The sequence below is a fragment of the Coloeus monedula genome (genome assembly GCF_965178545.1).
Source record: "Coloeus monedula genome assembly, chromosome: 30".
Classification (NCBI taxonomy): Eukaryota; Metazoa; Chordata; class Aves; order Passeriformes; family Corvidae; genus Coloeus; species Coloeus monedula.
The window spans coordinates 3,541,541-3,556,129 of NC_138810.1; the positions used below are offsets into that span (position 1 = coordinate 3,541,541).

General features: G+C 68.9%; 1 protein-coding gene across 1 annotated transcript; it reads right to left on the bottom strand.

Moving 5' to 3' along the window:
• Positions 1 to 1,331: 1,331 nt before the first annotated feature.
• Positions 1,332 to 13,334, bottom strand: NCKAP1L (NCK associated protein 1 like; the record flags this gene model as incomplete). Its single annotated transcript, XM_082299063.1, has 31 exons — positions 13,207 to 13,334; positions 12,678 to 12,788; positions 12,337 to 12,429; positions 12,189 to 12,245; positions 11,967 to 12,109; positions 11,513 to 11,603; positions 11,293 to 11,430; positions 10,137 to 10,185; positions 9,861 to 10,017; positions 9,556 to 9,612; positions 9,068 to 9,164; positions 8,315 to 8,424; positions 7,860 to 7,992; positions 7,697 to 7,778; positions 7,480 to 7,538; positions 7,102 to 7,247; positions 6,557 to 6,689; positions 6,364 to 6,483; positions 5,635 to 5,774; positions 5,353 to 5,484; positions 5,049 to 5,267; positions 4,187 to 4,317; positions 4,008 to 4,105; positions 3,243 to 3,330; positions 3,078 to 3,160; positions 2,897 to 2,977; positions 2,709 to 2,802; positions 2,479 to 2,595; positions 2,098 to 2,207; positions 1,924 to 2,013; positions 1,332 to 1,460 (listed from the first exon to the last, which is right to left on the bottom strand). The coding sequence occupies exons 1-31, from the start codon at positions 13,306 to 13,308 to the stop codon at positions 1,332 to 1,334; spliced, it is 3,390 nt and encodes a 1,129-aa protein (XP_082155189.1). The 5' UTR covers positions 13,309 to 13,334.
• Positions 13,335 to 14,589: the final 1,255 nt, after the last annotated feature.

Below are 14,589 nucleotides of genomic sequence, written 5' to 3' on the forward strand. Positions count from 1 at the left end.
ATAGAACCGAGCCGCGAGCGGGGAGGGGGCGGCGGAGCCCCCCGGGAGCGCGGCCGGGGGCGGGGTTGGGGGTGGGGGGGGGGTCGCTCCGGGGTCGTTTCGCAGCTCCCGGTGTTGGGGGGGGGAGGATTTTGGGGTTTGGGGTTTTTTTTTTTTTTTATTTGAAGGCGATTTTTGCCCCACGCGGTTTCGGGGCCGCTCCCTCCGGTCCCCCCACCCCTGATGATGCTGGGGGGGGGTCTCGGTCACCGGGGGGGTCCGAGGGGGGGCCCGAGGGCGCGGCGGGCGCTGTCGCCGCTGCCGGTGACTCATCCCGGAGCCGCCGCCGTGCGCGGAATGGCAACGGCCGCGGCCGCCTGCGCCCCATTAATTTTTCCCCCAAGATGCTGCACGGGAGGGAAATAAAAACACGCGGAGATGGGGGGAAAAAAGAGAAACGGGGGAGGGGGGCCAAGAGGTGGCGGGCTGGGGGGGAGGGCGGGCGTGGAACGTGACTGGAAGCGGCCCCGGGGGCGAGCGGGAGAAGGGAAACTGAGGCACGGCCCCAGCGGGATCGGCGCGGATGGAAGGGTGGAAAATCCCGCCGGGAGCTGCGGTGCCGCCGCGTCCCGACCCCAGCGTGGCACCCCCCGGACACCCCCCGGGAGCCCGGACAGCGCTCGGACACCCCCCAGATCCCCCGGAGGGTCCGGGAACGTCCCCGGGAGTGGTCTCCGTGTCGGGGGCCGCTGCCGGCCCCGAATGATTCCCGGGATGAGTCCGAGAGTTTGGGGGGAAAAAGAGGCTTTTAGTGACGGCGGCGACAGCGGGGGGACATTTGGGGACACGGTGGTGGCATCCAGCGGTGAGGGGGGCGGGGGGCCGCGGTGAGGGGAGGGTTTTCGGGGGGGGGTCGGGGGGAGATCGGGGGGAACGAGGGGGTCCCGGAGGGACGGGTTGGGGCATTTGGGGAGGGACACGGGAGTCCGGGGGGGGGGGCAGGAAGGGGGATTTGGGGATCGGGGAGACACGGGGGTCCTGGGGGGGGGAGGTTGGAAGGATTGGGGAGGGACACGGGGGTCCTGGCACGGGGTGGGTTGGGGGATTTAGGGCTCGGGGGGAGACCTGGGGGGGGAATTGGGGCATTTGGGGAGGGGCACGTTTGGGGGGAAGGTTGGAGGATTTAGGGTCGAGGGAGGGGGAACAGGCTGGGGAGTCTGGGGAGGCACACGGGGGTCCTCAAGGGGTGGCCTGGGGGATTTAGGGGCTTCTGGGGGGGAGGAGTGGGTTGGGGCACTTGGGGAGGGGCACGGGGGTCCCGGCGCGGGCCGGGCGGGGGTGCGGGGGTCCGGTCAGTGCGGGAGGGCCCTGCCGGGGCCGGGGGGGTCCCGGCACACCTCGCGGAAGGCGTTGCGCAGCAGGACGTAGGGGAAGCAGCTCTCCAGCATGTCCAGCGTCAGGAAGGACGATTCGGCCACGATCTGCCGGCCGAAGGGGGAGGGGGGGGGGGCGGTTGGGTCAGGGCACCCCCCTCTTCCTCCCGACCTCCCCGCGGCCCCCCCGCCCCGGCTCCAGGTTGGAATATTTACATTTAAATTGCTCCGAGCCGGGCCGGGCGCTCCTGGAATACCAATCCCGCCGGGGGGCCGGGGGGACGAGACCCCCACCCCCGGCATTCCAGCCCCCCCCGGCATTCCAGCCCCCCCCCGGCATTCCAGCCGCTTCCGAGGGGGATCGGAGATGGATGCGCCTCCCCCACCCCCCCAGGACCCAACCGGAGCCCACTCGGGTACCGCCCAGAGCCCACCCAGGGGGACATCAGGACCCACCCAGGGGACACCCCAGAGCCCTCCCGAGGGGGACCTCACCCTAAAGCCCACCCAGAAGGGCCCCTCAGGGGCTGTGCCCACCCAGGGCCACCCCAGAGCTCCCCGGAGCCCTCACCAGGTGCAGCAGCAGCACGAGGGAGTCGCGGTTCCGCGCCCGCACCTTGTCCGGCTCCTGGCCCAGCTGCAGGAGGCTCACCGAGGCCAGCTGGGGACAGGGACGGTCAGTGCGGGGACAGGGACCCCGCGGGGACAGGGACAGCCCCCGGGGAGGGGACAGGGCCAGGCTCACCAGCAGGAACTCCTTCAGGTGGGTCTCGATGTTCTTGTTGTGGACGGTGAAGAGCGCGGCCGAGACCTGGACGATGGCCTTGGCCAGGCAGTGCAGGTTGTTGTTGTAGCCTGGGGACACGGCGGGGACACCGGCAGGTTGGGGACACGGGTTGGGCACACAGAAAGGTGGGGACACAGGAAGATTGAGGATTCAGGAAGGTTGGGGGCACAGGAGGGTTGGGGACCAGCCAGGGTCTCCACTGTGCCCACGTCCCTCCGTGGCAGTCGCGGTGTCCCCGTGTCCCCCCCAAACCCTCTGCTGTGACAATGGGACGGTGACAACCCCCAGCACACAGGACATGGGGACACGGGGACATGGGGACACGGGGACAGCCCTCACCGTCCAGCTCGGGGTTGTAGAGGGACGCGGGGTCAGCGGCCATCTGGGGCAGGGACACGGCCACGAACACCAGGAGCAGGCAGGACACCTTGTAATCCTCCTCGGGGGACGAGCCCTCTGCAGAGGCAGGGGACAGCCCGGTGACAGGGGGCTCCCAGGGGACAGCCCGGTGACAGGGGGCTCCCAGGGGACACCGGCAGCCCCCCCGTGTCCCCAGAGCCCCCCCGGACCTGTCCTGTTGCCGGCCAGGGCGGTGACCAGCGCTGGGTCCACCTCGCACGGGATCCCCGCGGCCGAGGCCAGCTCGAAGATGCTCAGGGTGACCTGGGGACACGGGGACAGGGGGGACACGCGATGCCACCCGGTGCCACGCGGCTGGGCGGGCCCGAGGGCCCCCCCCCCGTGTCCCTGTCCCCACCTGGATGTCGGTGTCGGGGGTCACCACGTCCGCCAGGCACTCGATGGGGCCCATCAGGAAGGGGCAGTGCTGGGAGAATGCCTGGAAAGGGGAAAGGGGGGGGTCAGGGGGGTCCTGTGGGGTCGGGGGTCCCACGGGGGGGGGTCCCGTGCTCTGGGGGTGCCCCTTGGGGGGCTCCCACCTCCCTGAGGCCCTGCTGGGCCATGGCGCGGAAGCTCAGGATCTCCCCGATGATGGTCATGCGCTTCAGGACGTTCTCGGCCGCTGTGGGGACACGCGTGGGACGGAGGTGTGACACGGGTGGCACAGGTGGCACCCGCGTGTGGCACCCCCTGTCCCCACTCACAGGTCAGGCGGGACAGCAGCGCCGGCCTCTGCTCGGCCCTGCAGCAGCGCAGCTGCACCAGCGTGTCCATGTTCTCGGCCACCAGCTTCTGCGGGGACATGGGGACACTGGGGACACTGGGGACACTGGGGGACATGGGGACACTGGGGACACTGGGGACATGGGGACATGAGGACACTGGGGACACTGGGGACACTGGGGGACATGGGGACACTGGGGACACTGGGGACACTGGGGGACACTGGGGACATGGGGACATGGGGACACTGGGGACACTGGGGGACATGGGGACACTGGGGGACACTGGGGGACATGGGGACACTGGGGACATGGGGACATGGGGACACTGGGGACACTGGGGACACTGGGGACATGGAGACACTGGGGGACACTGGGGGACATGGGGACACTGGGGACATGAGGGACACTGGGGACACTGGGGGCCATGGGGACACTGGGGACATGGGGACATGGAGACACTGGGGGACACTGGGGACATGGGGACATGAGGGACATGAGGGACCCTGCGGGACCCAGCACCTCTGACCCTCGCACAAAGCCCAAGGGACAGGCAGGGACGGGGTTGGGGTGGCCCCAGGGTGGCCCTGCCTGCCCTGTCACGGTCCCCAGCCCTCTGATCCCTGTCCCAGCCCACTGTCCCCTGTCCCCAGCCCTCTGATCCCTGTCCCAGCCCACTGTCCCCTGTCCCCAGCCCTCTGATCCCTGTCCCAGCCCACTGTCCCCTGTCCCCAGCCCCCCCCGTACCTTCAGCTCGGTGACCTGGGACCCCACGTGCCACATCAGGTTCTCGCTCAGGAACTTCATCCCGTAGGGCCCGATGAGCTCGGCCAGCGCCCGCATCTCTGCGGGAGGGGACAGGGTGGGGACTCCCGCAGGGACAGGGGAGGGGACAAATCCCCCCAGACCCCCACCCCAGACCCCACCTGAGATGTCGGAGAACTCGGCGGCGCTGAACGGGGGCTGCTCCTCGCGGGGCACCGTGGTGAAGGCCTGGAGGGCCGGGGACAGGAGCACGGCCCCGGTGCTGGCCTGGCGCAGCAGGGCCTCCAGGTACCTGCGGGCACGGGGACACGGCGCTGTCACCTGCGGGAGTGCCACCCAGGGGAATGCCACCCGTGGCGCCGCGACCCACAGCAACAGGACCCGGGATCAGGGCACTGGGATGGGGATTTGGGGGCTGGGGACAGGCTCAGGGCACTCTGATGGGGATTTGGGGGCTGGGGACAGGCTCAGGGCACTGGGGACAGGCTCAGGGCACTCTGATGGGGATTTGGGGGCTGGGGACAGGCTCAGGGCACTGGGGACAGGCTCAGGGCACTGGGATCAGGATTTGAGGACTGGGGACAGGCTCAGGGCACTGGGATGGGGATTTGGGGGCTGGGGACAGGCTCAGGGCACTGGGGACAGGCTCAGGGCACTGGGATCAGGATTTGGGGGCTGGGGACAGGCTCAGGGCACTGGGGACAGGCTCAGGGCACTGGGATGGGGATTTGAGGACTGGGGACAGGCTCAGGGCACTGGGAACAGGCTCAGGGCACTGGGATCAGGATTTGAGGACTGGGGACAGGCTCAGGGCACTGGGATGGGGATTTGGGGGCTGGGGACAGGCTCAGGGCACTGGGGACAGGCTCAGGGCACTGGGATCAGGATTTGGGGGCTGGGGACAGGCTCAGGGCACCGGGATCGGGATGGTGCTGAAGGGACCACGAGCTGCTGCCCCCATGACCCCACAGCAGCGTCACCCACCCCCGTCCCCGTGTCCCCAGCCCCGCGGGGGACACGCACCAGTCCGTGTAGATGGCGGTCAGCGTGGGCTGCCCGCTGGCATCGCGGGGGTGGCTCTGCTGCAGCAGCACCGCGCGGAGCAGCCGCCCCGTGTCCAGTGCCACCAACTGTCCCAGCCGCTGCACCAGCCCCATGTAGGCTCCCAGCCCCGCCAGCACCTCCGAGGGCCGGGCCACCTCCTGAGTGGCCTGGCTGTAGCCGGCCATGGCCACGATGGCCCTGCGGGGACACGGGGGCGGTGAGGGACCCGCTGTGCGTCCCCTCGGCCCCGCTCGGCCCCGGTGCGGCCCCGGTGCATCCCCACCTGGTCAGGCGCGTCTCCAGGTGGCTGCTCAGGTACTCGGCCGGTGTCACCTTGTGCCCAAAGACGGTGAAGTTGGGGACGTGGTTGAGGCTCAGGGACAGCTCGGCCAGGGTCAGGTGCAGCTTGTCCATGCTGGGGGGACAACCACGGTGTGACCACACGGGGACAGTCCGCGTCCCCTGGGGGCAATCATACCCACACCGTGCCCACACCCAAGCTCTGGTGGCCTCATCAGGCACACCGTGACCCCGTGGGGACAGTCCTGCCCCGGGTGATGCTCACTTGGTGGTCAGTGTCCGGTCCCGCCGTTGGCTCTCTGTCCCCGGCTTGTCCCTGTCGGGGTCCCCCTTGCGGGGCGGCTGCTTCGGGGTTTTCTTGCCGCGGGCTCTGCTGATGGTGGCTGCGCAGTGCTTGGGCAGCAGCTGAGGGGTGGGGACAGGCTCATGGGGACGTGGGGACACCCCAAATGGGGTCACCCGGGCCACAGGCCACCGTCCCCCAGGGCTGGGTTGGGGGAATGCCCTGCCAGGTTTTGCCCCCGTGGAGAAACTTCCCCATCCCGAGGGTTTGGTGGAGACAGAAGGACAAGGGGACAGAGAGGCCACGGAGACCTCAAAAGCCACAGAGACCCCAGAACCCCTGAAGACCCCAAAGGCCACAGAGATCCTCAAGCTGATGGAGACCTTGAGGTGGTGGAGACCCAAAAAGCCAGAGGGATCCTGAAGGTGATAAAACCCCCAAAGCCCTGGATCCCCCAAAGGCCACTGAAGCCCCAAAGCTCCTGGAGACCCCAAAGCTCCTGAAGCTCCCAAAGGCCACTGAGCCCCCGAGGTTGTGGAGACCCCAAAGGCCACCAAAATCCCAAAGGCCCTGAAGCCCCCAAGGGTCACCAATCCCCCCAAAAGTCCCAGACCCCCTGGACCCCCCTGAGCCCCCCGAAGGTCCCAGAGCCCCCTGAAGGTCCCAGACCCCCCTGAGCCCCCCAGACCCTCCGGATCCCCCTGTCGGGACCTGCTGGCTCAGGTTGTGCTGCTCGGCGCAGGCATCCAGGACGCAGCCGCTGCCCACCCGCGCCAGCTCCTCCAGGAACTTGTGGCAGAGCCCCAGCGCCGCCGCCTCCAGCTGCGGGTACTGGGAGGGGACACCGGGACCCCTCAGAGCCGGGGACACGGCCAGGGGACCTCCCCCCCGGGGTGTCACCCACCTCCTCGGGGCACATGGGGTGCGGGCAGCGCGAGAAGTGGGCGCAGAGCAGGGGGAAGGCGATGGTGAAGCGGAGCATGGACGGCTCCTCCAGCGTCACCGCGAACATCCGCTCCAGGGGCCGGGGGTAGAAACTGCGGGACAGGGCGGGGACAGGGGGATGGAGGGGGAAAAAGGGTGGGAAAAGGGGAGATGGGGTGGGAAAAGGGGGTACAGGGACGGGAAAAGGGCAGGGAAATGGGGATGGGGTGGGACAGGGGTGGGAAAAGGGTGGGAAAAGGGGTGGGGTGGGAGAAGGGGGTACAGGGTGGGAAAAGGGCAGGAAAAAGGGGTATGGGGTGGGAAAAGAGGGTACAGGGGCAGGAAAAGAGCAGAGAAAGGGGGTAGAAGGGGGGTCAGGAAAAGGGGCAGGAGAGGGGCCGAAATGGGGTAGGGAATGGAGGAAGGGGGTACAGGGGTGGGAAAAGGGAAGGAAAATGGGATGGGGAGTGGGAAAAGGGGGTACAGGGGCACGAGAGGGGCAGGAGAAGGGGGACAGGGGCTCACCAGAGGTGGGACAGGTCGGAGACCTCATCCAGCAGCTCCTCGGGCTGGTCCAGCAGGCGCGTGTGGAACACCACGAGGTTCATGACACGTCCCACGTCCCCGTTGGAGACCAGCGGCAGCGCCGCCTTCGCCACGCTCGTGTAGGCCTGGGGACAGAGGTGGGGACAGCGGGGACAGCGGGGACAGGGACAGGGTCAGGGGATGTGGGGACAGGGGATGGGGGGACAGGGACAGGGTCAGGGGATGTGGGGACAAGGATGGGGACGGCAGGGACAGGGGAGGAATGGGATTGGCACAGGGATGGGAACACAGGTGGAGATTGGGATGGGGACAGGGACAGCAGGGGGACAGGGCCAGGGCCAGGGCCAGGGCCACCACCTGGAGCCGGAACCAGTCGAGGCGCAGGGCGGTGAAGTCAAACTGCTCCTTGTCATCCACTGCGGGGACAGAGGGACGTGGGGACGGGGCTGGGGGGTGGCAGTGCCACCACAGGGTGGAGCCGCCACCCCTCAGGGTACCCAGCACGGCCCGGGCTCCCGGGACAGCGGGGACACGGGGAGGGGACATTCGGGGCTGGGAGGGGACACGGCCGCACCTTCTTTGGCAGAGAGAGCCGAGAGGGAGCTGACGAAGGACGAGAGGATCACGGACTCCTCCTCGGGACACACCGAGAGGTTCTGGGGGGACACGGGTGGGCTCAGGGGACAGGGGCAGCCCGGAGGAGGCTCAGGGGACAGGGCCACCCCTCCCCGCGGTACCTGGATGACGTCGCTGAGCACGAGCGCGTCGAAGCGGGCCAGGTACTGCCGGTGGTACCGGCCCAGGACCCGCCGGTGCCGCCGCACCAGCGCCCGCAGCTGCTCCAGGACGAACAGCAGCTCCGCGATGCGGCTGCGCCAGGGGGGCCATTAGAGACCCCCCCCAAACACTCCGGACTCTGCCAGTGCCCCCCGAATCTGCCCCTCCTCCCCCCAAAACCACTGAACGTCCTCGGGGCTCCACAGAACCTCTCGGACCCCCCCCCCCCCCCCGAACCGCCCCAGTGCCCCCCGAGCCTCTCTGAGTTCCCCCAGGGGCTCCCAACCCCCCTCCCCGAGCCCCTCTGAACTCCCCCGGACCCCCGGACCCCGCCCGGACCCTCCCGGCTGAGCCCCCCAAGCCCGCCCGTCCCACGCCCGGGGTGTCCCTGCGGGTGTCCCCTCCCTGTCCCCACCTGTCGGCGAAGTCCTCGGGGCTCTTGGTCTTGGTGGCGTGCTCGGCGTGTCGCGACAGCCAGCTCACCTCGTCGCGACACAGCGACAGGGCCACGAACACCAGCAGGGCCTGGGGGGGTTGGCGAGGGGGTCGGGGGGAGCCCGGGAACCCCCCCGGACCCATCGTGAACCACCAGGAATGGGCAGAGCCCGGCACGCATCCCCCACACCCAAAATCCTGTGCCCACCCCGTGAACCCCAAATCCAGCACCTCAAACCCTGTGCCCACCCCCTGAACCCCAAATCCAGCACCTCAAACCCTGTGCCCGCCCCCTGAACCCCAAATCCAGCACCTCAAACCCTGTGCCCGCCCCCTGAACCCCAAATCCAGCACCCCAAACCCTGTGCCCACCCCCTGAACCCCAAATCCAGCACCCCAAACCCTGTGCCCACCCCCTGAACCCCAAATCCAGCACCCCAAACCCTGTGCCCACCCCCTGCATCCCAAATCCAGCACCCCAAACCCTGTGCCCACCCCCTGCACCCCAAATCCAGCACCTCAAACCCTTTTCCCACCCCTCCACCCCTAATCCAGCACCGCCCCACCCCACACCCCAAATCCTGTTCCCATTCCCCTGTATCCCAAATCCTACAACCCCACACCCCCGAAACTCCCCAAAACCCCCAAAGCGCAAGCCCCAAACCCCGCACACACAACGCCCCGCACCCCAAAATCCCCCCAAAATCTCCCAAACCCCCCCCCCCGGCCGCACCTTGGGCCCCAGCAGCCCCGGCTGATCCTCCAGCAGCGCCACGAGCTCCCGCACGGCCCCGCGCAGGAACGAGCGGCGGCCCCGGTGCAGCGCCGGGCTGGGGGGGCCAGGGGGGTTTGGGGGGTCACTGGGGGTCTCGGGGGTTGTGGGGTGTCGGGTGTGGGGAGGATCCGGGGGGAGCAGGGCGAGGGGACAGAACCCCTCGCAGGAATGGGAGGGGACCCCGGATGGTGACTCTGTGGGGATTTGGGGGGGTCAGGATGGGGAGCGACGGGGGGGATCAGGGTCAGGGCCACCCAACCGAGCCCCCTGGCCACCCCCAGGGGACAGCACGGGTGAAATCGGGGCACCCCCAATCTCCGCCCGGGGTCCGAGACCCCCCCCAGGATCCCCCGTGTTTTGGGGGCGCCCCGGACCCCCGGGACCCTCCCCAGCCTCCCCCAGCCCCGCTGGCCCCGCTGGCCCCGCTGGCCCCGCTGGCCCCAGACCTGTGAGCCACCGCGTGGTCCCGGCACTCCTTGACATCGGCCACGCGCTTCCCGTACCTGGGGAGGGACACCTGGCACAGCCCTGGGGGACCCCCGGGCACCCCCGGAGCCCCCTGGGTACAGCCCCCAGACCCTGCTACCCCCCGGGCACCTAGGAGACCCCCAGGAGAACCCCCCCGAGCACTCCCAAAGCCCCCTGAACAGCGCCCAGCCCCCCTTGGCACCCTCCAGAGCCCCCGGCCCCGCTCCCTGTGAAGCCCCCAGCCCCTGGCACCGGCTGTGCCACCCCCCGGGGGGGTCCTCACCCCTTGAGCCCCCCCAGCAGCTCCTCGGTGACCTTGTGCACGGCGATGGCCTCGTCGCGCAGGAGGGTGACAAAGAGGGTGCCCTGCAGCGCCTGGCGCCACAGCTCCTGGCACGGAGGGGCGGCGGCCAGAGCCCCCGGGCACACCAGGAACCCCACTGCGGGGACAGCCTCGCGTCAGGGACCCCCGGCGCCGGGGGGACCCCAAAACGGGGAGCGGGGGGTGGGGACAGTGCCCAGGAGGGGTTGGGGAGCCGCGGGCAGTGCCAGCACTCACGGATGATCCAGCGCTCCATCACCTCCAGGGACAGGTACTCACAGGCCATCTGGGGACACCGGTGTCACCACGCCACTGTCCCCTGACCCTTCCCAGTGCCTGTCACTGTCCCCATCTCCCTGTGTCCCCATATCCCTCAGTCCCCAATGTGCCGGTGTCACTCACTCTGTCACATGCTCAGCATGTCCCCATACCCCATGTCCCGATGCCCCCATACCCCATGTCCCTATGTCCCCATACCCCATGTCCCGATGCCCCCATGTCCCCAAGTCCCCATACCCCATGTTCCCATGTCCCCATATCCCATAGCCCATTCCCCAGTGTCCCCATGTCCCCAAGTCCCCATACCCCATGTCCCCATGTCCCTGTGTCCCCATATCCCATATCCCATGCCCCTATGTCCCCATGTCCCCAAATCCCCAAGTCCCCATACCCCATGTCCCCCTGTCCCCATACCCCCTGTCCCCATGTCCCCCTGTCCCCATACCCCCTGTCCCCATGTCCCCCGTCGCCGTGTCCCCATGTCACTCATGCTGTCTCACGTGGCCGGGCTCAGCATGCCCCATACCCCCCATCCCCATGTCCCCATACCCCCTGTCCCCATACCCCGTGTCCCCATACCCCGTGTCCCCATGTCCCCATGTCCCCATACCCCATGTCCCCATACCCCATATCCCCATGTCCCCATACCCCGTGTCCCCATGTCCCCATACCCCGTGTCCCCATACCCCGTGTCCCCATACCCCGTGTCCCCATATCCCCATGTCCCCATACCCCATGTCCCCATGTCCCCATGTCCCCATGTCCCCATGTCCCCATACCCCATATCCCCATGTCCCCATACCCCCTGTCCCCATGTCCCCATGTCCCCATACCCCCTGTCCCCATATCCCCATGTCCCCATACCCCGTGTCCCCATGTCCCCATGTCCCCATACCCCATGTCCCCATACCCCATATCCCCATGTCCCCATACCCCATGTCCCCATACCCCGTGTCCCCATGTCCCCATACTCCATATCCCCATGTCCCCATACCCCCTGTCCCCATACCCCCTGTCCCCATGTCCCCATGTCCCCATACCCCGTGTCCCCATGTCCCCATAGCCCATACCCCATACCCCATGACCCCATAGCCCGTGTCCCCGTGTCACTCACGCTGTCGCACGTGGCCGGGCTCAGCATGTCCCCGGCGGGTCCCAGCAGGCTCAGGAGCTGCTCCCGCCGCCACTGCTCCGCGTCCTGGCAGCGCCGCGCCAACGGCGCCCGCAGCGACAGCAGCGCGCTGCTCACGGCCTGCCACGGGGACACGGCGGCTCTGGGGACACCGGCCCGGGCGGGGGGTGGCCCTGCCGGTCACCGGGGACCCCCGACCCACCTTGGTGTGGGGCCCGAACTCCTCGGGCAGCTTCTTGAGGGGGTGCTCGTACTCCAGCACCATCTGCGCCAGGCGGGCGAAGCCGGGCTCGCTGCGGGGACACGGGGACACGTTGGGGACAGCCCCGAGGAGGACACGGCCTTGGGGACAGCCCCGGGCCTGGCGCCGGAGGGGACACGGTGCTGGTGGCAGCCCCGGTGGGGACACGGCCGTGGGGACACGGTGCTGGGGACAGCCCCGGTGGGGACACGCTGGGGACACAGCGTTGGGGACAGCCCCGGTGGGGACACGGCCGTGGGGACACGGTGCTGGGGACACGGTGCTGGTGGCAACCCCGGTGCGGACACAACCGTGGGGACACGGTGCTGGGGACACAGCGCTGAGGACAGCCCCGGAGCCACCCCCGGCAGGGCCGCGGCGTTGGGGACATCCCCGGTGGGGACAGCGGTGGCACCTGGCGCCGTGGCTCATCTCGTGCGCGCAGTGGTAGAGCCCCAGCAGCAGCCGCCGCTCCTCGGTGCGCGCCAGCAGCAGCACCAGCGACACGTAGGTGACAACCAGGTCCAGGTAGCCCTTGGTGAAGTCGTAGTTGATGTGCTGGCGGGGAGGGGACAGCCGTGAGCGCGGCGGGGACGGCAGGGACACCCCAGGGTGGGTCCCCGCGGGCGGCACTCACGATGTCGAAGAAGCACTGGCTGGCGTCGATGGTGTTGAGCAGCTCGTACACGTGGTCCTGGCGGCGAGGGGACAGCGCCGCGTGTCACCGCCGTGTCCCCGGCTCTGGGTGACCCTCCCTGTCCCCTCTGTCCCCCCCCCCGGCTCACCCGGAACTCCAGCACGTCCAGGAAGGTGTGGTAGAACGGTGCCAGCACCCGCACGATGTCCCCCTTGTCCCTGTGCACCGGCCCCAGGTGCTGCTGCAGGGGGACAGCGGCGTGGGTGGCACGGGGGGGACACGCGGGGAGCGGTGAGAAAAGGGGACATCCAGGGTGAGGTGACAGTGGGGACACCCATGGAGGGGGTGGCACGGGGGGGGACACCCAGGGAGAGGTGACAGAGGGGACACGCAGGGGGGGGGGGCACGGGAGGGGGGTGGCACATCCCACAGGGGGTGGGGACACGGTGGGTGGGGACACGGGGACAGTGGGGACAAGGGGACACTCACGGTGCTGCTCCGCACGTCCAGGTGCGGGAATTTCTTCTGGATGAACTTGGCCGAGGCCTCCATGGCCTTGTCCCCAAGGAAAGGCGGCCGCGTGCGGGGGTCCGAGCACGTCTGGGGGACCCCGCGATCAGAACACCTCCCCCCCCCCCCAAACTGACCCCAAAAACTCCTTCCCGGGATGGGACACCCCAAAATCTCCCTGCAGAAAAGAGCTTCTCCCCCCAAACCCCCCCAAACCCCTCCCGGGCTGGATCCCCCCCAAAAACCCGTCCTGCTCCAACCCTCCCTGGGCTGGGACCCCTCAAACCCCCCCTGTCCAAGCCCCTCCCTGACCAGGGACCCCCCAATCCCCCCCTGTCCAAGCCCCTCCCTGACCAGGAGGTCAAACCCCCCTAAAAACCCTTCCTGGGCTGTCCCCCTCCCCACATTCCCCCAACCCCCCCTGTCCCCACAGCCCTTTGGCTGCTCCCCATCAGCAGCCGGAGGGGGTTGGGGACCCCCGGCTGTCCCCCCAGGACCCCCCACCCACCTTTTTGATGTGGTAGACGCGCACGAGGACTCCCCGGCCGCGCTCGTTGAGCAGCGTCAGCTTCTCAGCCAGTTTGTCCCCGTACACCGAGGGCAGGGACATGGTGGCACCCCCGTGGCACCCCCGTGTCACCCCCACGGTCCCCAAAAGGCCCCAAGCCCCAACTTCCCCTTCCTGGGCTGGGCCCAGCCGCGCTGGGGCCACCGGGGCCACGTGACGGTGCTGCCACCACCCCGTGACACCACGGGGGATGTGGGCGGGGGACACCGGGTGTGGGGGACAACACCGTGGGGGACAACACCGTGGGGGACACCAGTGTCAGCCGATGCCAGCACTGCCTGACACCGTGGGTGGCATCTGGGTGACACTGCTGATGGGTGACACCGTGACGGGTGACACCACTGATGGCCGATGCCACCATCAGCCCCATCTGGGGCCATGATAGCCCCACTCCAGGCCCATATATCGGTGCTGGGGCCCTCATATTGGGGTCAGGGCCCTCATATTGGGGTCAGGGCCCTTATACCGGTGTCAGGGCCTTCATATCGGTGTCTGGGCCTTTACAGCGCTGCCTGGGCTCATACAGAACCAATTCGAGCTCATACAGAACCAATCCACTCCCGTTTGTCCCCATTTTGGTCCCGCTCACCCCCATTTTGGTCCCATTTATCCCCAAACTGATCGCATAGATCCCAAATCAGGGGACCCCAATCAGGGCTCGTTTATTCCCAATCGGGGCCCATTTAAGCCCAGTCTGCTCCCGTACAGCCCGACCCGGCTCCGTAGAACCCAAATCCGGGCCTGTTTGACCCCAATTGTGGCCGATTTAGCCCAAATTTTCCCGCCCTCCCGTTGCCACGACGACGGCGCGCGGCGCCCCCCAGCGGCGCGGAGGACCCGGAAGCAGCGCCCGTTGCCGCGGTAACGGCGACGCTGCCGAGAGACGGAACCGGCACCGGTGGAACCGAACCGGCACAGAACCGGCACCGCTGGGACGGGACAGGAACCGAACCAGCCCCGCTGGGACCGAACCGGCACAGAACCGGCACCGCTGGGACGGGACAGGAACCGAACCAGCCCCGCTGGGACCGAACCGGCACAGAACCGGCACCGCTGGGACGGGACAGGAACCGAACCAGCCCCGCTGGGACCGAACCGGCACAGAACCGGCACCGCTGGGACGGGACAGGAACCGAACCAGCCCCGCTGGGACCGAACCGGCACAGAACCGGCACCGCTGGGACCAAACTGTGGCCGGTGAGACCGAACCGGGACTGAGCCGGGCCCGGTAGGATCGAACCGCGGCCGGGCCGTGCCCGGTGGGACAGGACCGGGACCGGGCCGTGCCGGGTGATACCGGGCCGTGCCCGGCGGTCCCGCCCC